At 35.2% G+C, this 23,383-nt stretch overlaps 1 protein-coding gene across 1 annotated transcript in view; it reads left to right on the forward strand.

The window, feature by feature from the left end:
* The window catches only part of TTN (titin), a 237,954-nt gene that overhangs the window by 87,437 nt on the left and 127,134 nt on the right, over positions 1-23,383 (forward strand). Inside the window, 2 exon segments of the mRNA XM_035901431.1 lie at positions 2-259; positions 904-996. Of these exon segments, the coding sequence (XP_035757324.1) occupies positions 2-259; positions 904-996 (351 nt within the window).

Consider the following 23,383-nt stretch of genomic DNA (forward strand, 5'->3'; position numbering starts at 1 on the left):
GTTCCTGAGGTGCTGCCAGAGAAGCCCAAAGAGGTCAAAATAACATCCATGGCAAGGAGAGAAGAAATTTATGAAGAAAAGAAGGAAATCTATGAAGAGCCCAAAGAAACTTATGAAGAATGGGAAGAAGATTATGGAGAAGACCATGACTATTATGTCAAGGAAGAAGGCTATGATGAAGGAGAAGAGGAATGGGAAGAAGCTTATGAGAAAAGAGAAGTGACTTATGAAGAAAAACGAGTCATTCATGAAGAAGAAGGTATTTTAATTATCATACCATTTTATTTCTTCTCTTTTCTCATAGTTATTATTAAGGCCAAAAAAAAATTGAGCCAGGCAGCATTTTTTGGAGGTTTTTTTTTTTGTTACAATAACTTGAACCTTAATATGCTGCCGAGTTTTAACTGGCACTTGATAAGGCACAGACTCTAGTATGGCAAGGTATAGATGCAGATTGAAATTGATACACTGTAATTTGGTTGCCAATGGACTTTGTGGATTGGGACATCTTTAAATGTTAGTAGTTTGTAAGGATATGTGTCATTTTTAGTAGATTTGGATATTTCTTCTATCATTTTCCTGTATTCTAGATAAGCTTGATTTAGGTTGAATGTTTCACATGTCAATTGTTAGATGTTAATAGCTGTATTTCACAATTCCTTGCATGCTTTAACAGTATTGGGTAGTAGTAACGTGTATGCCTCTAGGAACAGAATTTGGCTGCAATGGGAAACAATCAAACTTGGAAATAAGCAGAAAATTTTACTGCAATAATTGGATCTCTAAAACTGTGTGTGTTTTTCAACTTCATAAACTTATAATGGTATAACTAATAACTTTTGTATGTATCAAGCCTTTAGACAATGCATTTTTCACCATTAAGCAATGTTATTATTTTTGAAGTGGTTGAAGTTCCTAAGAGGCCTGTGCCTGAGCGAAAACCACCAGCAATTACAGCTGAAAAGAAGGAAAAGAAAGAAGTAACAGTTCGTAAAGGTATGACTTTCCTGCAAAACTAACAGGAACATGCAAATTGCATCTCCTTCAAGTGGTTATTAACATTTCCTTGAAAATGAGAGAATTCTCTTTATGTGTGAGACAGTGACATGACAGTGACATGAGCAAGGCTCATGGTAACTCTTCCTCTTCTCCCACCTCATATTTTTGAGCAGAGAGAGAATAGTGGCAATGGTGGTTGAAGAAGACCAAGATTGCTGGTGAAGTCAAACTGAGCTTCAGTTATCTTTCCTTCTCACTGTATATTAGCCTTTGGTATGGGTGGTGCTTTTGAGTCAGTGAATACTCCTTTTAGATCATTGCATATTTCTCAGGGATGGGTGGACCTGATCACCTGTTTCACAAGTGCCTTTACCACCACTGTTCACCACCAGTCAGCAGCGCCCCAAACAACACGCAGAATGCGCAAATGTTATAACATTCTTAACAAGAAAATAGCCGTTTCTACCTGGTTTGTGTCCAGAAAATAATTTACAAGATGATTTAAACAGTAAATATATCTGAATCACTTACAGTTGTCAAGAAACCTGTTGATGAAAAAGTGGAGATAACCACTCAGAAGGTTGCAGAAGAAAAAGTCAAACGGGCTGAGGGTAACTACTGTTTAATTACCTTACTGTCGTTTTACATGAGTAGTGGCTATTGTTACTTAGTTGATCTACATATGCTGTTTCTTCATTTAACATGGGTCCAATCATTTTTTCAGTCTTTGAAACATCTAATAAAAGCATCTGCTGAATTCTATAAAAGGAAGATTAAAAGCTTTTTTAGGGAAAAATACTAAATGCAGATGCTAACTAACAATGCTTGAAGAAAGGAAGTGAGTGTAAAATTGCACTGGCTGAAACAGCATGTTTCGCTCTAACCAGAAGTTGTGAAATCCGCATCTTCCTCAGATTTCCATCTTGACCTGTCTACCAGGATGTCTTGGTTAACTGTTGGGTTATGAAATAAAGATGCATCCTTATTCTCTTGCTAACCACCTCCTCTTGTTCAGCATTTCCTATTCTGCAGCAGGAATCTGTTGTGTGCATTCAATGTATGTCAGGATATGACCTGTGTACTAACGCCCTGAGTTACCCAGCCTCTTTAGAAGGTAGCAATAAAAAGAAGCAAACACATTCCTTCTATTGCTTTGCATAGTCCCAAGGAACCTGATTTAGCTACTGAGTTAGATTACGTTTGTCTTGTTTGTTGTTTCTTCAACATCATTGCTCAGTAGCTGTAGACTTATTTTGATTTCTTTGCCAAATATATGACTGAGTAACAAAATTTTAATGCCAACAGTTACCAAGAGAGTTATACCACCAAAACCTACACCAACGATCATTGAGGAAAAAGTTATGAAAAAGGAAGGTAGAGATCAGCATCTTTCAATTGCAGTTTACATTTTTCCAGCACCCTGTGTGTTCTTGTGCTTCTTGTGAAGCCTGTGGGCCTGTGTGTATGTACCTGGATCTATTGTACTAGTCATGCTGTGACTGCTCTCAGTGTTTGAATAGTATGTATACTGTGCTTTTACTTTTCATAAAGTCTGTTTTTAACATCTTTGTGGCTAGCCTTTTGATTCTTGTTTAAACAGCCTACAGGATGATTTAGCTAAACAGCCTACAGTGTGATTTAGCTTTTTCTTCATCTATTCTGCATGCTAGTCTATGCTTCATAATAATGGCCCCGTGCCCCAAAATTTCTTTGAAGAACCACCTTTGGAATTCTTCCGATAAACCATTTCCAAAAGCCTGTGCATGCATTTATCTTAAATTTTCAAGTAAAAGGTGTCTGTGTCTTTAGTCTTTAACAGATACTAAATATTACACTTGTATGCTTGGTTTGTGTTCAGTATTTTAGTATATGAATACTGTCTAAATATGTCTAAGACTTAAATGTGCAGTACCGATACAGATTTGATAAGAACTCACATGCTGACTACCACTAATGTGGAGCTAGAATATAAAATACTAAAACAAAATCCTATCTTTAAAGTACCGACAGTAGAAACATGGACTGTTTCAGAAGAAAAGATGTCGGTTTCTGTCCACAGAGAAGAAGAGTATTCATATGTCACAGGTATGTACAAAACCAAAAATCTGTGCACCCAAATCAAAACAATCTTTCAATCCTACTAGATTTTCTTTTTACCTATTTTTATATATGGCAAGTTACATATTTAGACACATCGTATATTTGTCTTTCAATATGCATTGCTTCTTTTTGTTCATTGTGTTATGTAGCCTCAGGTTTTTTAAATTAATAGATGTCAACATTTCCACTATTTTATCTTAACATTTTTAAATGCTTCTCTTTGAAGAGCCAGCAGAGCATGAGAAAACAGTTGAAGAAAGATTCTTTGAAGCTGTTTACCCAATTGAAGGTAGATTGATTAAGAATGAGAGGCTAATGAATATTTAAGATTTTTAAAACAATTTGAATCTGTAGTTAGCATATGTGTTTCAGTGACCTTTGTGTACTGGAAACACATAATATCTTCTTAAAAGCTTTTCAGCTTTTCTATGGACATTGATATTTCCTATCTCCAAATTTAATATCTTAAAAATTCCTATTGTAGCACATGAGGAAGTTGAAGAGGAGGAAGAAGAAGAAGTCATTTCTACAGAATTTGAGATCCCTCGTGTTGAAGGTGAATAAAATCTTTGTATCATCATGCGCTTCATTTTTCTGAACTTTCATGTTATCTGCCTGTACCACTCTTTACCGAAGGGTAGCATATCAGAACTGAGACCTTTCCATCTCTCTATGGTTCTACTTTCCAAAGTTCAAGCCCTATTGCATTTCTAAACTAATTCTTCTTCATCACTGCTTTAAATAATTCTTTGAATAGCTTTTTTTTTCTTTGAGATGAGCATATTGTATCTGTTTAGTAAAACTGCATATTTTTTGACATGTAGTGTTTGCTTATCCAGTGTGTTCCAAGTAGCCTACTGTGATTTACCAAATATTTTTACTGTCTCCTAAGTGTTCACCACTTATCTCTTTAAAGTGCCTGAGATACCAAAGAGGCATGTTCCAGAAGAAAGAAAGCCCGTTCCTGTCCCTAAAAAAGAAGCTCCATCAGTTAAAGGTATTTCTACTGCCTTAGTAAAAAAAGAAAAAAAAACACCAAAAAACCCCCAAACAAATTGTCTTTCATTACATTATTTTTCATGTTTTCTTGAATATATTTATGAATTTACTCTCTGACTTTGGTTTTGCATTACCTCCAGAGGCATTATTTGATTTTGCATTATCTCCATTATCTCCATATTTTCACTTTTTCATTTATTGTATAACTTAGCTTACAGCTTGCATTTGTCTCAGCTTTGGTTCTTCTCTTTCCTAACAATGTTGTGCTTGTTGTTTGTATTTAGGTTTTGTGGCTTCTTCAGGCAGGGGTAGGGTGTTTTTACTTCCACAAAATGCCATAAGGGGTGATAGCGCAGAAATGTTAACACTGGAATTTTATACTGTATCGTAGTGTCTTTCCCATATAGTCCACTGTATGTCCAAAAGGTTGTACGTTGCACTGTGTTGCAGTGTTCAGCTCCTTGTCCAGACATTATGTTCTATAAAGCAATCTTGGATTACTGAAACCTGGATAAGTGGTCCAAAAACTAAAGCTCTCTCACTTTGACAATGTTTTCCAAAGTGCCTGAAGTCCCTAAGAAACCTGTTCCAGAAAAGAAAGTCACTGCTGTTAAAAAGGAGGTGGCTCCCCCAGCAAAAGGTACAGCATTTTTTGAATGTGGGCTTTAGCCAGTCCTGTACTATCATGCTGTTTTCCTAACTACTACTCACTTCTCAATATAAGCATATGATAAATATAGTTTGTGTGTGTTATGTTGTATGCCTGTTCTCATCTAAGAGAAACTCAAAAGCCTTAGAAAGATTACTTAAAAAAAATTTCATACTTTTAAAGTTCCTGAAGTGCCTAAAAAACCTGTGCCTGAAGAAAAAGTGCATGTTCCAGCTCCCAAAGAAGAACCTCCACGTGCCAAAGGTATACTTAGTGATGGAGTGTACATGTACCTGTTGAATATCTTTTTAATTTTTTGTTGTTGTTGTTAGTGGTATGTAAACATGTCTGTGTTAGAAATTTATTTTTTATGTATAATTCTCTGTGAATATATAACAGTTCTAAGGCCAGCTAACATACTTGAGCAGCTCTGTCTTCAGTTAAGTAATCAGTCTTAAAGCTCTTGATAGGCTTCCAGAGACTGGTTTGATTTTTTTTTTTTTTTCAAATATATGTTGTTCTTGTCTCATACCTTTGTATGTTAAGTGTATGAATGTGTTATATGGTGTGTCTTGATATTCTTATAAATGGATTAATGAAATTCTATAATAGTCCAATAAATCTTTGAAATATAGAATTCAGTTATCTTCTATTTTATCTTTTTTAAGTGCCAGAGGTGCCTAAGAGAGCTCCCCCAGAGAAAATTGCTGTTCCAAAAAGAGAGGAAGCTCCACCATCTAAAGGTACACTTAAATAAATAAATTTTTTTTCTTGTTATCTTAAGCATCTTGGTCCCATTTTGGGTTTGATTGTTAAATGAATCTGGTTTTAGTTGAACTTCAGTTACATTAGCTATGTCTCTGTTGCGTCAGTTTTGTGAATATAGATGTGTTAGATGTTTTGTGCTATAGATGTGGTCTTAAAACGCCGGTAATTTTAGTTACTTAATATTATTATAATTCATATCTCTGAAGTGCCAGAAATACCTAAGAAACCAGTTCCAGAAGAAAAAATACCACATATTCCTAAAGTAGAAGCTCCACCTGCAAAAGGTACAATATTGTTCTCTGTAATATCGTTTATTGTAGTCTTTAGAACATTGCATTTGTCTCAGCTTGTTCAGCTGTAGTGTTTTGTAAGCAAAATATGTCCATGTGTAATCTTTTTGAATTATACATTTCTGTTACATGTTGCTTTTGCCAGTTTTGCACTTTATGTGTCCTAAAACTAAATACTTTTTTTAAGTGCCTGCAGTTCCTAAGAAACTTATCCCTAAAGAAAAAGTATCTCCTGCTGTTCCTAAAATAGTTGAGGCTCCTCCAGCTAAAGGTATGCTTTCCAGTAGAATGAAAGAATATGCTGTTTCTCAGCTTCTGTTTATATGTTCTGTATTGTTATCAGTCATTGATTTGTGTTTCCCCTGTGAATTCTGCTGTTCTGATTTAGTGACAATGAATCATTACATTATGTTGTATGTGTTGTGCCATACTTATAAAAACATTATTTCTAAATATTGAATATCTGGTATGTGTTTTGTGCTCAGTACCGTTAAGCAATTCCCTGGAAACTTAGATTTAGCATTTTGCAACATTGCTTTCACGATGGAATTAGAAAAGCATGCATTTAATATTATTATCTTTCAAAGTGCCTGAAGTGCAGAAGAAAGCCACTTTTGAAGAAAGAGTTCTTATTACAGAAGAAAGAATATCTGTTGCTGTTCCAGAGGAAATCCCACTACCTGAAGGTACACTACAAACAGAAAATACTGAGAAAATTGTGCTTTGTCTACAAGTCTGCTGTTCCTGGACTAAGATCAAAATACACAAAAATTTTCTGTTAGTTGTCTTGTATGAGTTTTATGTTGAACATTTTACAGACTTGCAGGCAGTTAAGAGCCTCCTGAATGCCATTCAGTCTTGAATACCAGGATCCCACCCCATTGACATGAATGGAAATTCTACCACTGGATATGATGATCTTTGGATCAGGCTCTCATGAAATCATAGTGAGAAGTATGGATGTTTAGTGTTGAGATGAGACTATGCTAATTAGGACTGTAACCATCCATTTGTCATACTCCCTACAAAGCTCTGTGTAGCCCTGCAGATAATGATTTCTCTCTGCAGTGTTAGCTTCTCACCATCTCTTTTCACATTCTCATACTCAGAGAAGGTTGGGATCAGTTGTTTTAAGTTAGTATAATTCAACAAAATATCTGCTTCAAGATAGCTGAAATAAAGATTTTGACTGTTTTTATATCCCATTAATAACTAGCCAGTCAAGACAATTTATACATTCTACTAAAAAACAGAAATGAGTTTTTAGAAACAGATATGGAAGTTAGCTATCTAAAATATGACATGCAAACATATATTCGAATGGTTATGTGCAGTGTTAATTTCTGTTTGTCTCCTGCAAATTAACCTTTTGCCCCAGAACATGTTGATGTTTTCCCTGATACAGTCACATTTGTAGATGTATGTGCACCTGCCAGGCTTTCCTTTCAGTTCTTGACCTACCCTTCTCAACTTGTTCCTGTCCTTGCTTTCATGTAGCTGGATCAAGGAGCAACCTCAAACTCTTTGACTGTTGGTCTCCTCCTCAGCTATTTTGATGGGGAAGTTTGGGGAGCTGAGGCATTCTGATGGACTGACAGTTGACCAGTGAAGGATATTTGAGAGATACAACAGCACACAACAGGGTACATAGGGCATGGTCAAAACACATCATTTAGAGCAAATCATATGTACGTCTGTGCACAGCACTTTCTGTATTGTATGAATATCTGTCATTGTCACATAGAACTTGTAAGAATTGGTCTTCATCTTCTCCATCCGTCAATCCCACCCTACCTCCCTCTAACCACCAAAAATACTAAAACTAATAATTTTCTTTAAAGAACCAACTGTTGAAGAATGGCCTGAAGAAGAAATGGAGGAAGTGTCTATTTCTGTTCACAGAGAAGAGATTTCTGAAGGTACGACCACAATTCAGGAACACTAGGCAAAAGCAAAAAGTATTTTCTTTTTGTACCCGAAGTAGTGTGGATTAACATCTATTTATAAAGAAAAATTACAACATATAAACATGTTCCATAACTTTAATGTTAAGAATGTCTAGAATTTCTATTGCTTTTGAAAAGTGTAGTTGTTAATCCTGTTTTGATACAGTGAAAATAATGAGGTATCTTTTGGACTTTGAGAACTATCAGCCCTTCTTTTTTTTTTTTTTTACAAAAATTCTCTGTTGGATGAAGTGCCTGAATGAAGTAAAGGTCCTTCAGAATATCTTGGTGCACTCTGGTTCCTCAGATCATTTAATCGTAAAATGACTAAATTGTTTCCACCTGTAATTGGTGGTATCATAATGCTGTGCAGCATGATAACATACACAGGCTGATTGGCTCAATTTCCATTACAAGTGATACTGTAGAAAGTATTTTCAAGGGATGGCTGTAGTCAAGGAGTTTTGGTATTTGGGAGAGAGGCTTTCTCAAAGTGACAAAATTCCAACATTAGTGGATAGAGGCATGGAAAGTTCTAGTATTTCAAATGCCAAGTATTTTCAAATTCCATGGAAATACAAGATGAGAGTTCAATCTCAGTTCCATTTAAGATGCTTGGGGTTTTTCCATTGGCTTCAGAGGGAGCAGGATGGTTTGGATGCAGATTTTATAATACCAGAGGTATCTGTTAGTAAAGCACACTGCTTATTCTTGTCTTACAAATATTGTATTGCTTACCAGGACCATAAAGACAGTAATAGATGTCAAATACTTAAATTCAAGTACTTTTTTATTTTACTCTTTTTAAGTGACTGAAGAAGAGTCTTACTACATAGAGGAGAGGGTAACTGTTCCTAAAAGAGAGGAAGCCCCACCCACTAAAGGTATACATTCTTTTCATTACAAAATATTGGTTGTTACATCATTTTGAGCATTATGTTGCCACTATAAGTTTATCTCAATTTGTGGTTTTTTATGTTGTTTTTTTGTGTTAAGGCAATGTGTGTGTGTTATAGTGATACCGCTCCTCTTTGTAAAACTATGTATTGTAATCTTTTAAAGTGCCTGCGAAGCATAAGAGAGTTGTCCCTGAACCAAAAGTTCCAGTTGCTCCTAAGGAAGCTCCAGTTAAAGGTATAAACTAGTTCTTCAAATGGGTGATGTATCTTCAAGGGGATTATGTTTGTCTTACTGTCTTGTTTGTATCTGTTCATGTGGGTAGTGTGCTTCCAGTCATGAACGGTTGTCCCATATTACATATTGTGCTATGAAAAGTATTGTTTGTGTTAACTCAGTAAAACACATTGTGACGTAGTGGACAATTACAAATATTATACCTTAATATTCTTTCTCATCTTCCTTCTTTTCTTACTCATTTTTCTGAAGTTCCTGAAGTTCATAAGAAAGCAGTTCATAAAGAGAAAGTACCTGTCCCTGTGCCTAAAAAAATGGAGGCTCCACCAGAAAGAGGTATATCAGTGGTTTGTTCCTGTTGCAAAAAATGCTTTTTTTGCTGCATTCTGTCTTTAAAGTAGATGCATGTTCATAAAAAACATATCACATACATCAAATTTCTTCAATGTTAAACATGTGTTTCCATCCCTTTGTCTACAATGTGGCCTGTGGCCCATGTTGTCTTGATGAGATTTATGTTTTATTTCATCTTTTATCTTATGCCTGTTGGTGAAATCAATCAAATTTTCTAAAGTTGCACAATCTTTTTTAAGAACCTGCAGAAGAACGCGTGCCCACTTTTGAGATAGAAGTTGAAGAACCTCCATCAACCAAAGGTAAACAAACTCAGAATATTATTATTATGAAGATTTTTTTATTTGGCCCTGCAGTATTTGTGTTTAGGCATTTACTTGAATAATTTTTTGTTTGTTAGTATCTGTAACCTCCATCTGGATCTCCCCTTTCTTCTTACTACTTATTCATCTTTGTGCTACGTCTGTAAAGTACACTTTTCTGTAGTGTCTCATTTTTGTTGCTGTTGAAGTTTACTTAGCATTTTCTTTTTTAAAAAAAATCAGATTAAGTAGAAAAAACTTACATATGTTTGCATTTCAAATATTGTAATTAAATATTCTTACACTTACTATTTTTAAGTGACTGAAGTGCACAGGAAAATTATCACAGAAGAAAAAGTTGCAGTTTCTAAAAAAGAGGAGGCTCCACCAAAAAGAGGTATATAATTTTTCAGAGCTACACAAGGGAAGTCTTGTTTTAGAATACTGATTCATATTTGTAATGTCTAATTGGCTAACACAAGCTGCCGTGTTCAGTGTTTGCTCTTTTTCTATTTGACTTGAAGAAATGTCAAGTCTCTGCATTTTTGTTTTGTCATCTGATTATGTTCATAAACTGTGATTAATTAAAAATCTTTTAAAATAAACTTTTTTTTTTAAAACATACCAGCAGTGCCCAAGAAGCCTGTGCCAGAAGAGAAAGTAACTGTTCCAATTTCACGGAAAGTGGCAGCTCCACCAGCTAAAGGTATACAAGTTCTTTTGAAAGTAGAGAAGGCTTCTAAATATCACATGTCCATGTGCATCATACTCACCATCTGCCTGGTTAATCAAACCCCAGTCTCTCCTGACCTTACTATAAATGAAAAGAACCTTTGTCTTCTTCCCTGTAAAAGAAAGCAGAAGGTGACAGAGAACAGTCATACACCCACATTCCTTGCATTTTCTAGCCGCTATTTAACATCATTGATCACTCTGGCTGCTTAAGAGCTTTGGAAAGATGAGTGAAGACATTTACTCAGTGAAGAAGTTAAATAAATACGAACATGTTTAGAGAAAAATCTAGCAATGTTTTATAACATTGCCAATATTCGGTAAAAGATTTCAAACTTACAAATATGTCCTCTGTTTCCATTAATTTCTTGTGTTTGAAAAGTGATTTTGTTATGTATCCTGCATGTGTGGTCTTCTGTGGTTTAATTGTTTCTGAAGAACCTAGAGGCAAATTATTTACATCTTACATTCATCTCAATCATTCCATCTTACCTCATGATATGTGAATATGTTGTTTGCTTTTTGATGTGTTTTGGTCTATATATCTATTATTCTAATATTATATGTATTTTTAGTAGAAATTATTTGAATATTTAACTATTTTTCTGCTGTTATGAAAATTCCATGGTGTGTCAAAATGTCTAATTTATCTGGGGAATTTATTTCTGGAGCCCCCCAAATTAGTATTCTTCAAAATATTTAATGCATATCTAGCTACTACGCATTAAAGCTTCAGCTGGTCAGGTTCTCCATTAATTTAAATGTCTCTATGTTTGTATGTCTGCTGTGATTGTTGTGTTTATTACAAATACCTTTACTATGTAAAAGTGTGCTGTTGCCCCATATTTTTTTTTCTCATAATTCTTTAGTATGAAATTCAGAAAGTGTGTGATTTCTTTTAGAATTTAGTATTCTTACAATTACTATCTTTAAAGTGCCAGAAGCACCAAAGAAAACTGCCAGAGAAGAAAGAGTATCCATTGCTGTTCCAAAAAGAAAAGTGTCTCCACCACCAGAAGGTACTCCTGCCCATGGATTAATCTATGAACTGTCCTCATGCAACACCACCAAAGCTTCAAGTCTGTTGGTCTGGCACCTTTCTTGGAGTTCTAATGTTAGAATCAAAATCATTTAGGTTGCAAAAGACATTTAAGATCAAGTCACCTGTTAACCTAACACTACCAGGTCCACTGCTATGTTCCACCATAGTCCCGAGGGAACCTTAACAGAGTCTTTGAGAAACACTAGAGACATATTTTTCCCAATTGCTCTGGGTGTGGGAGGTGTCAGAAAATAATTACTAGTTGTCTAAGAAACCCCAAATGGGATATTTATTATTGTACATGATATTGCGCCAGAGAAAAGATATTAATGTTAGACTCTGTCTTTGAAGTACCAACAGAAGAAGAACACTGGGCTATGTCAGAGGAAGTATCCATTTCTCTTCACACAGAAAAGGAGATTTCATACACAGGTAGGAACGGACTAAAAAGATTCTATGTCCAAATTTACATCTTGTCATCTACTTAAAAACAAAACAACAAAAAGAAGACAGCAAAATACAATTTCATATCCTGTGTGGATCACCAGTTTATCCTGAAAGGGAAACTTGTAGAATACCACAAGACAGTATTCCGTTCTCATAAAAGGCCTAAATCTTTCCTCCTGGTTTACTGCTGTTATCATGGTAGAAGACCAACCATTTCACTAGGTCCTCTGTAAATCTTGCCACCTGACCGAACTTTGAGGGAAAACAGGGCAGCCTTTTCCTTCATTTATATTAGCATGCTTTCCTCTTCTGAAAAGAAAGCCTGTCCTTTCCTGTTCTGTGACAGCAATTCCTCACCTAAATGTGAAGATCAAAGAAAAAAACTTTACCTTTGCTGTTGCCTGCCTGGCTGAGACACTTAGCACAATCCCATATATTGGACTTGCCAGCTCAAGGGCTTTGAACAAAGTCCACAGCTTTGAAAGAAAATTCATTGCTCTATCACATTTGGAGAAAATCTATTGATTTGTGAAAAATGTGCCACAAGATGCCTCATACTTACTACTTGCAGATTATCATATTCATATAATGAAAGATTAATACAATCACATCAGTGGGAAATTAAATAATCTATTTAGTCCCCCTGTTGGAGAATGATGGGGGGAAGGCAGATCATGAGTACTAAGAGGATGGACAAGGATCTTTGACTGGCTTCCTGTAAGGCAGGGGTAATATGCCAGCTGGTCTGGAGAAAAAAGTGTCAAAGCAGAAAGACATTAGATGCAACAGTTCCCTCATGGGATATCAGATAGACGTGTTGTAGATAGGACATAAGAATCCAAAGGAACCTGAGCTGCCTGGCAAGGCCACTCATGCACAATGCCGTTTTTGTTACCAAATCAACCGAAGTTACCAGTTCAATCAATTTTATTTTAAGAATTCAAATGCAGTTGCACCTGGCACTTACAATTAAATATCAAACAGGGCTCTGCCAGAAAATATTTGAAGAGCGGGTCAGTTTTGACATTGCCCCAAAATAACACCTACTTAGCAAGCACCAAGACTTGTGGCAGCCACTCATCTACGCTCACTGTAGCTTGTCATGAAGAAAGCATGTAGAAATTCTCAAATCTGTCACTGACAGAATGGATTCCATCTCTCAAGAAGATAAAAAAGATATCAAATCTGTTAAGAAAATGCCAAAGTTATTCTCTAACTGGGCAAGTCTAGTAGTTTCCCAGGCATAAATATGCTGGGGCAATATTCTGTGCAGTTTCTAGTTATACTGGTCAAAAATTTCCTCAGACACCTGCTTCAGGAGACAAGACCCATGCACTGCTGTTCTGAAAAAGAGAATATGCTGCTTAAGTATAGTGTGCATTCTTTCCTGAATAAATCTTAAAAACTGAACAGATCCACACCTTAATATTTCGGAAATTTTCATGCTTTTGTAGGGAACAGCTCCTTGCCATGCCTGAATAAACAAGCCACTTTGTAAAGCAATCGACAAAAGGGGGAAAATACCTTCCTCACTGAGCAATTAAATCTTTTTTCTTTAACTAGACTAGCGCTCTTATCCATTGTCAGTCACTCACCAAGTTTTTCTCTATGGGCTCCCTCATCTTCGCCTAGAGTTTTCTATGCAATTCTTTTGTTACCAGTGATTGAGGACTCTTGATCTATTACTGAGGTAGTGTAAAGTGTCACTGCTGTGCAGAGGAGTTGCCATGGAAGACAGTGGGATTTAGTGATTTTGTAATTGGTTGAAATTTGATTTTGAGTTCTGCTCATTAGCAAGCTTAACTTCACTGCTGGCAGCAGTAGATGAAGCAGGAATCATATCAGTTGTTTATACTGTGATCTTGAAATGCTTGTTGTTACTTAATTGAATAGCAGCCTAATGACTTCCATAATTACATGTCCAGTGTCAGTTAACACACTTGTCTTTCATATATCAGTTATGTGTTTATAAGATATCTTTTTGTGTTTCTTGCCAAGAATATTTTTGTTTTTAAACAACACTTTCAAAAAATCTTAAATGTAAATGTACTGTGTCTTTTAAGTGCCTGATATTCCAGAGAGGGCTATCGCTGAAGAAAGAGTACCAATTTATCCTCCTAAAAAAATGGCAAGACCACCAGCCAAAGGTATACTGGAGAGAGTATTGCAATATGGTATATGTGTTCTTTGTGTCTTGTATGTTCCTTGTACAGTGAATACTGATTTGTTTTCTATGGAATGTTCTTCCTTTCATTTAATTCTTATTTGACATTGCCTTGTGTTCCTTATTATTAGTAAGATCTATGTGCTAAATTTTAAGATTCTTTTAATTTATATCTTTTTAAGTGCCTGAAGTACGCAAGACAGTTGTTCGAAAAGAAAAAGTATATGTTGAAGTTCCTCAGTATGAAGAGGAAGTAGAGATTCCAAAATACGAAGAGGAAGAAGCCACCAGATATGAGAAGGAAGTAATCCATTACAAAGAGGAAGTCCACCATTATGAAGAAGTTAGTCACTATGAGGAGGAAGCTCCTCAGTATGAAGAAATTCCTCAATATGAAGAAGAAGTCACCACTTATGAAGAAGAAGCCGCTTATTATGAAGAGGAAGTTCCTGAATATGAGGAGGAAGAGCCAGCAGTTCTCCAGTATGAAGAGGAGGCTCCCCCACCTGTTAGAGGTATACTTTAATTGTAGGATTTGCGTGAGAAAAAGTAGTATCTTTTCATTCTGTTAATGTACCAAAGTTTTGTTCTAATACATTCCAGTGTGCTTCACAGGGTGCCTTTTTTCAAGATGTTTAATGATTAGTATATAGTGTAGAAAACGTGTGATGGCTGTATGTCTACTCTTTACTACTACCTCTATAAATGTAAATATTCCTGTCATACATGTTCATTCCTCTTTCGTCGAAGTCTGTGTAACCCATGTAGAAAATTTAACTGAGCTTTATTTCATCTTCATCTGGGGTCCAATTTGGCTATCAGACAGTGCTTGAAAAACTTAGAAATGTTTATGAGACTTTGCAGTCACAGTCAAAAAATGTTTATCTAGAAAATAAGTGTGATACTTGAAAATAAGTGATTTAAGAACACAAGGTGCATTGACTTCCTCTCACAAATCTTTGAAAACCCTGTAGTTGTTTTTTATTTATTTATTGAAGGGAATAATATATTTTCATGGAAAGCAAAGATATATAAGTTCTATTAAAATGCCATATTTAAATACTCTTAGTTTCCTTAGGAATAATTTTTATGGTACTAGTGTAAATTTTCAACATTGTTAATACAGGATGAACATACTATTCACTACTTTGCAAGGACAACTAGGTCATGCCAAGATCTTGGTAATAAAGCCCTTCTACACTGTAATACAAAGATATAGACTAACTATATCCAATTTTCAAAAATTAGATTATCATCTAAGAGTACTTAAAAATGTGTGTTTTCCAGTCCTGATTCAAATCATTCCACAGTGTCTCTTCCCCACAAAAAAGTTCAGAATTTCTTTTGACTAATTAATGAATGCCAAATCTATATTTAACATTGTTTGCACTAGAATTTTGACATATTGATTTAGCACATTTATCCTAGTAAAGAAAAGGCCAGGCTGTACACTGCAAAAGCCAGGTTAAGGCTAAATAGGAAAATTGGGGTTAGCTAAAATTTCCTTTGACTCTATCGTAGTAGTTAAGTTGAATTCATCTGTACTCCAAACTTTCTTAAATATGCTCAGAGCCAGTGCGATTACTCTCCAGTCATCATAAAATTTGTATGGATATTTCTGGGTTTTGGGGTACAAAAAGCATTGAGATACATTTTAGTTGAAACCTTTGCCTCACTGCAGTTAAAGGGAAAATCTGTTGATTTCATCAGAGTGTGGATTTTTTTTTTTTTGTCCAAGTAAACCACTCATGAACATTGGCATTACTCAACAAATTGTGGTATAAAATGCTGGGTACCTATAATGTGTCCATAGTTCCTTGTTTGAAGTAAATCAGTTGATATACTTGACCTGCTTGCTTTTTAAATGTAGAAAGGACTTGTAAATTTCTGAGGAAGAAAATTTAATCAGCAATATATATCCAATACATATACAAAATTTTCTTGTTCAACATGATCAGACGCAACCCATTATATGCCTGAGAAAAATTAGGATCATAGCTCTAGGAGGAAATAAGGAGAAGTAGTAAAACCACTAAACATCAAATACAGCAATTAAGTAGTTGTTTATTACAATGTTTGTAATAAACGTCCAAAAACTGGAGGAAAAGTAAAATCGTATTTTTACAAGGTTCCTCACCATGACACTTCTTAATCTTCTTTGATAGCTAGTTCTAAAATGTCAAACTCTGTCTTAATTCAACCTTTTGATCAGCAAATAAGGCCTTGAAACATTTTTATTGATGGTTTCAATAAGCAGGGATAATGGACGTAATAGCAGTTAATATAATCTCTTTGCTATTTTATTTTGTCTTAGTGATTAAACCATATGTTTTGGGTGTGTATTTGTGATGCTTGCTGTGCTTTAATGTTCCTTGTTTTAGAAGTAAATACTTAAATCATTAATGGTATCTTTCAAGTGCCTGAGGTTCCCAAGAAGCCTGTTCCAGAGGAAAAAATACCTATTCTGAAGAAAAAAGAAGCTCCTCCAGCAAAAGGTATATATTGTCTCTTTATGTTAGCAGACATCCTCTGAATATGTAATTCACAGTATTTTTCAGATTACTTACCTGGTCATGACTATTTTCTGTTCTTTTTGGAGGGGGCTCTTCATATGAAATGTTTGTGCTGCTGTCTTTTTTGTTTCATTTCTGTTTTGAATAGCTTGTGGACTTTTTTTTTTAACTAAAATAATGTTTTTGAAGTGCCTGAGGTGCCAAAGAAACCCGTACCTGAAAAGAAAGTCCAAGTGCTGAAGAAGGAAGCTCCCCCGGCTAAAGGTATATGAACTTGTAATTAGCTGTGACCAGAAATGTCTTCTAGACTTGATTTATCTTCTCACTTGTGTTAAACACTAGGATAGTAAAAGGATTGATGGTCTTAAGTATTGTGGTTCTTTGTGTTTGTGTTCAGTTGTTTAGTGTCACTGGCTTGTATGTCATGGTAGTTTAGATTCTTATGCCAAGCTCAATTTACAATATCTTACTAAGTTCCAGAAGTGCCGAAGAAACCTGTGCCAGAAGAGAAGGTTCCTGTTCCTGTACCAAAAAAGAAGGAAGTTCCACCTGCCAAAGGTATATCAGCTCTTGACTGAATATATTAAACAAAATAATTATGTTAAAAATCAGTCTTTCTTCACCTTTCCTCTTTAATTTAAGGTAGAGTGAAGAGAGTTTTCTATTCTTCTTTGTCATTCTACTTTATTGGTTCATATCATTGTTCTTTACCTTATGGTTCAAAATTGAAATTCTTAAACTACAATAATATCTTTAAAGTGCCTGAAGTACCAAAGAAACTGGTGCCAGAAGAGAAGGTACTTGTCCGGGTGCCTAAAAAAGTGGAAGAACCTCCACCAGCCAAAGGTACACCAGTTTCCAGTTCAACTGCATAATTTTGTTTTTGTTTCTTCAGCTTTAGAAGACTCCAAGTAACAATCCCATTTGTCGTCCTAGTGTGTTTGATACTGAACCACTCACTGACCTATGTTTGATCAAGACACTGTATTGTGGCTGTTTCTCTTAATCATGTGTGCTATGCTTATCCTATACTTTGAAAGTTTCTATGTTTGTGCCTTCAATTGTCTCTGTCTTTTGGATCTTGTATATTTAAATTATTTAAAATGACTTGCTGTTTCAAAACCAGATGCTCCTAAAGATAAACAATGTACCTAAACAACCAGACTTCTCCCTTAGCCCTACTACGCCAATTTGTAATGCTGTAGTCTGTGTGTTTGTAAGTTTACGTCTGTGCATAAATCTGTGGATAAAATCAATGTTACCTTTCATACACAATTATATTTTACCGTATCTTAATGTCATTTATACAGTTATTATTATACTATGTTTTATGTTACACCGAAAATAAATTTCTTAAACAAAAATGTCTTTAAAGTGCCTGAAGTGCCCAAGAAAGTTCCGGAAAAGAAAGTACCTGTCCCTGTACATAAAAAGCCAGAACCTCCGCCAGCCAAAGGTATCTCTTCTTAATAACTGAACATGTGGATGATGCTTCTTATTGTTTTTGTACATTTTTATTAGAATTTAACTAAAGTATCATACCAGTTTGTGACAAATGTACTTACTAATTCATACTCTTTAGCTTCTATGTAAGTTGTCTCTCAGTTTCTAATGTATTGTCTAAGTATTCTACAATTAAATACTATCTTTGAAGTGCCAGAAATACCAAGACCTCCCCCTGAAGAGGTACCTATTTTTGTACCTGAAGAAGAGGAGGAAGAGGAAGAGGAAGCTGTTCCAGAGATACCAGCGAAAGGTACACCAGTCCTTCTTGAAAATTATCAGAGAGCTTTGTTCAATTCATTAAAAGATCTTCATCTATATTAATTTTTTTAACTGGATATAAAAATTATCCTTCTAAGGGTTGTTTTCTTCACCTTACTGCTCTTTGACTTTGTTCTGTGGTTTAAGTAGTTTTGATGCTCTAAAAGTATTTGAAAATTTCTTATCCAAACAATATCTTTAAAGTGCCAGAAGTGCCCAAGAGAGCTATCCCAGAAGAAAAAGTACCTGTTGCAGTTCCTAAAGTAAAGAAAATTCCACCAGCTAAAGGTATATCATGTTGTGGTGTATGCAGATAATTCCTCTCCCTTACATTTTCATCTTCAGTGGAACCTCATTTTAAAAATCAATTTATACTCATGTAAAGTCAGATCCTTGGTTCTAGCACCCTGCTGCTCCCCTGGAGTGAGCAGTGCTATGTCTCTGGCAGGGTTTGATTGTCTATTTTGTTATTGACTTCAGTGTGTTGAGAATCAGGCCTTGAATGAACTACTTGTTTTCTATTTTAAGTGGTTGCTGTAAATGAAATAATTTATTCTGATATCATTATTCAAAACTAATGTTCAAATTAATTTAAATTTTGTTTAAACAAAATACCTGGAATAATACTTTATGGGCCTTTACCTAGAAATTCTTCAGTTCATGGAGATCATTCTGACATGTATCTTGAGAGTATGCTAAAATCTCAAGCCCCTAGCTAAACCTATATAAAAATAAAATCAAATCACAACTGACTATACAAATAATTAGAAGATATACCCTAAATGTGAAATTCAAAGTGGAGGCAGACTATTGCAGAGGCCACCCTTCAGTGCTGAGCAAATTCTACCTCAGCAGCTGAGGCTTTTAAATAAAAATTGAAAAACAGACACTGGAAGTTTTTTTATGTAAAAAAATAGATGCTGACAACCTTCTGCAACCTCTTGTTTGTAGCATGTCTTGCTAATATTTTCAGTCTTCTATGATGCTATGTAATTAAGAATTGGGCAAAAGAACCAATTACACTCTGCTGTTTTCAGGGAGTGAAAAATAACTAATAGAGTTTCCCTTATTTTTATTACTATTATTACTTTAAATTTGGTGTCCTTGTGTTTTATGTTATTAATTTTTCTTTGTGATGTTGTGAAAGTAAAGTTCTTATAATAATATCTTTAAAGTGCCTGAGGTGGCAAAGAAAGCTGTGCCTGAAGAAAAGGTTCCCATTTTTGTTCCTGAGGAAGAAGAGGAGGAAACTATTCCAGAGGAAATTATACCAGCAAAAGGTACACAATCTTTTCTTGCAAGTTACTCAAGAGATCTTTTGAGTTCATTAAAATTCATCTTTATTTCTTGTTCTAAGTTCTATGTAAATCTTAATGATCTTTTGGGGGAGCTCGTGATCTTGTTTCATGTTTTTTCATGTTTTTAATGCTCTGACAGTAATTTTAAAATGTGTTTTCAAAATAATATCTTTAAAGAGCCAGAGATTCCTAAGAAACGTGTCCCAAAAGAAAAAATACTTGTACCCACTCCTGAGAAACTGGAGCCTCCTCCAGCAAAAGGTACATAAATTAATACCTAGGAAAACAATGTGTTGTAATTCTCATTCAGTGTCTGTATTTATTTTATTTTGTTTGTTATTTATGTTAGTTTTGTGTCCCTGCTGTCTTTCTGTATTGATGTCTTAGAATGCCTGTCAAATTCTTAGCGAAAAATAAGCTCTGAAATGATGTGACATGTTCAAGAAGTCTGCCTGTGGATTTAAAGTGTCTTTTGTTTTTATTTATGTTTCATCTTTAAACATTTAAAATATATTCTGCAGATCAGTTCTTATATCATTATGTCTGTTTGTATATATTTTCTGTTGTCTTTCTCATACTACTGGAGGATGAAATTCTTAAAATAAAATAATGTCTTTAAAGTGCCTGAGATGCCTAAGAAACCTGTTCCTGAAGAGAAAGAACCTGTTCCTAAAAAGGTGCCAGCTCCACCAGCCAAAGGTATCGCAGACTGTAAATGCTGTTATCATTAATAGATAACATTCTTCATAAAAGTTGAGTTTAGCAAGGGACATTTTTGTATGTCTGTCTTGTCTTGTATTTATCTCTGTACTATTTGTTTGTTTGTAAGTTTCTGTTCAGCTGTTTGTAAGCTTCTGGGTTTGTGTCTATTTAATAACTGTGGAAAAGAACACTGAAGTTAGATCCTATCTTTAAAGTACCCAAGGTGCCTAAGAAGGTTGTTCCTGAAGAGAAGGTACTTGTGGCCCCCCCTGAAAAAGTGGAGGTTCCATCTGCAAAAGGTATATGTAGTCCTGATTATAGCTAATATTTATACTACAAATACTCTTGACCTTCTTCTTTCTAACTTTTGTCTTTGTTGTGTGACACTTCTGCTTGAATTTACGTTAAAAATCTTCATTATCATTGTTCACATTGTAGAACCATAAAGCTCTCTTTCTTGTGCTTTTTTACTTACACTGCTTTAAGGTGTTTTTTTTTAAAAAATTTCTAAAAGAATTCCGTATCTTTAAAGTCCCTGAGGTGCGTAAAAGACCTGTTGCAGAAAAGAAAGTTCCAGCTGTTGTGCCCAAACCCAAAGAACCAACACCAACTAAAGGTACAGATATATTTCTTCTTATTCCTCCCAAAGACTTGTTTTTTCCTCTTCATTCCTGAAATCTTTTATAATATTATACTGTTTCAGGAGCATGTTCTTATATTTTAATGTAACTTATGCTTGCGGTTATCGTGTACATTTTCTGTTCTATGTGGAACGTCTTGACTGAGTGTAAAATAAATAAATAAATAAATAGATAAATGTAAGGTAGTAACAATAATACTATTTGTAAAGTGACAGAAGTATCCAAGAAACTTGTCCAGAAAGAAAAAGTCCCTGCTCCTGCTCCAGCTCCTGCTCCTGCAGCGGAGAAGTATGAGTATACATACGAAGAGTATGAGAAGTACGAGACATATGAAAGTATTGAAGAGTTTGAGGAGCTTCAGGAAGCTGAAGAAATTGAGGCATATGAGGAACCTGAAGAACCTGAGAGATACAAGGAGATTCAGGAACAGGAATATGAAGAGGAGGCTGAGGAGAAAGATGTCTATGAAAAGTATGAGTTCAAGGAGAAGGAAGAGATCTATGAGAAATATGAGGAGGTGTATGAGGAGGCTTACGAAATCCAACCAGCTATAGGTACATCAAGTCATGATTTCTTTGGTTTTATATTTCGTTGAGTTCCCAGCTACCGCTTAAGCCTTCTTTGGGTTTTTATTTATATTTTTCCCCATTTGTAGTCCTACATGTGTCTGTTGCCGGTAATGATAAATCCAATCAAAGATTTTTTTCTCTCCTACTCCTGCCCCTCAGAGTGGAATGGGAGGATTCTCCATCTGACTGCCCAAGAGTGAGCAAATGCAGATATGACACAAGCAAAGGAAATTATAATTTTCTGATGCAGTTCAGCTTCAGCCTGTATTAGCTATTTTTATGTGTCAATATTGGTTTCTGTTGCCCAGTTTAGCTCCTGTGAGTTACAGAGATGTTAAAACTCATGTAGGACTTTCCTTCTCATCATTTAAATTTATGATCATAGGATCCCTAATGCCAAACAGAAAGTGCATCTAAAATATACTAGAAAGATACACATTGATATTCCTTAGCTTTCATTTCTCAAAAACTTTGAGATAAGTGTCTGTTAACTTGTCTCTGCATAAATGATGAGAAGGTTCCTCTACAAATGAGTGGCTGCTCTGCTTGCTGTCTTTGTATCTGTTGTAATTCCTCATAAATAACTTAAAATCCATAATGAAATATTTTTTTAAGTGCCTGAGGTGCCTAGAAGACCTCTGCCAGAAGAAAAAGCACCTGTGCCTGTTCCTAAAAAAGAAGCTCCTCCAGCTAAAGGTACATCAGCTATTAGATGAATTTAAAAACATAGCCTTCTGCCGGAGTCTCTGAATACCTAAATCCAGCAATTTACCTATTCTGATTTGACTGCTAGACCCTTAACTTTCTTTTGCAGTACAGTGAAAGACAGGGATTAAGTTACTGAAAAGCCATATTTTTTTTAACAAATCAAAACTGAGACAATATACTTTCTGAGGACAAAAGAAGTGCAGGCATGACCTTCAAGATTTAATTTTTGCTGTCACAATATTAGTGACATTTTATCACTGAAGACAAGCAGATGAATAAATTAATAAAAGTCTGTTGAGCTATAGTGCCATATCCGTGAAAGTCTAGTTTCCCGCAGGATGTTAAAAATCTAGGACCTTCTTCAGCCTAATGATGTGCTGGAGTGCATATAATCTTAGTAGGTATTCTCTGTGTCAGGCTCTACAAAAGTTAAGTGTCATGAATACCAATTGTCAGTGGATGCTATTAGAGTTTCTGTACTAGTCTGGAGCTCTGTCATTTTCTGTTCAGAGCACTTAATTTGCCAGAAATTCATTTTGCGCTGACTTTCATGGTTGTTTCTTATACAGATTATCATCATAAAATCAGTGGGAAAGGTGTTAATTTTTTTTTACATAAAGACTTGGGGCTAGCTGATAGGAAATTAAAACCTTACCATACTCTCAGCTGGCATTAATTAGAGTTCATAGATCATGAAATCTAATTGTTACGACTTATCCCAGTCAAAAATTCACCCAAGAAGAGCAGCAAATTCTTTCAGTGAATACTGAAGACTCTATCTATATGAATCCAAGCAAAATAGTCCAGATGGGTGGCCTGAAAAGTCACCACTCAATAGAAATTGAGGATGTTGTATTTTGTATTATTCTGAATTGTCTGAGTCTTGCATTGTTTGCTTTTTGTTTAACGTTTATTTTTACATAATATTCATACTGCAAAAGTTCTTAAAAAAACCACCAATGTCTTTAAAGTGCCAGCAGTACCGAAGAAACCTGTTCCAAAAGAAAAAGTACTACCTGCTGTTCCTAAAAAGGAAATTGCTCCTCCAGCTAAAGGTATATTTCCTCTGTGTTGTCCTCATGAATCATGAACTCTGATCTCAGTCTTTTGTCTTCATTATTTGTTGAGGAAGGTGTGCATATGTTTTATGTCCCCACAGTGGTTTTTTTCAACTGTGATCATATCTTTTTTTGCCTGTTGGTTTCAAGTCATTTGTTGAAAATATGTGAGTCGCCTTAAAAAAACTGTGTTCTGTTGTTAAG

This window comes from Egretta garzetta, unplaced genomic scaffold (assembly GCF_000687185.1).
Source record: "Egretta garzetta isolate BGI_Z169 unplaced genomic scaffold, ASM68718v1 scaffold539, whole genome shotgun sequence".
Classification (NCBI taxonomy): Eukaryota; Metazoa; Chordata; class Aves; order Pelecaniformes; family Ardeidae; genus Egretta; species Egretta garzetta.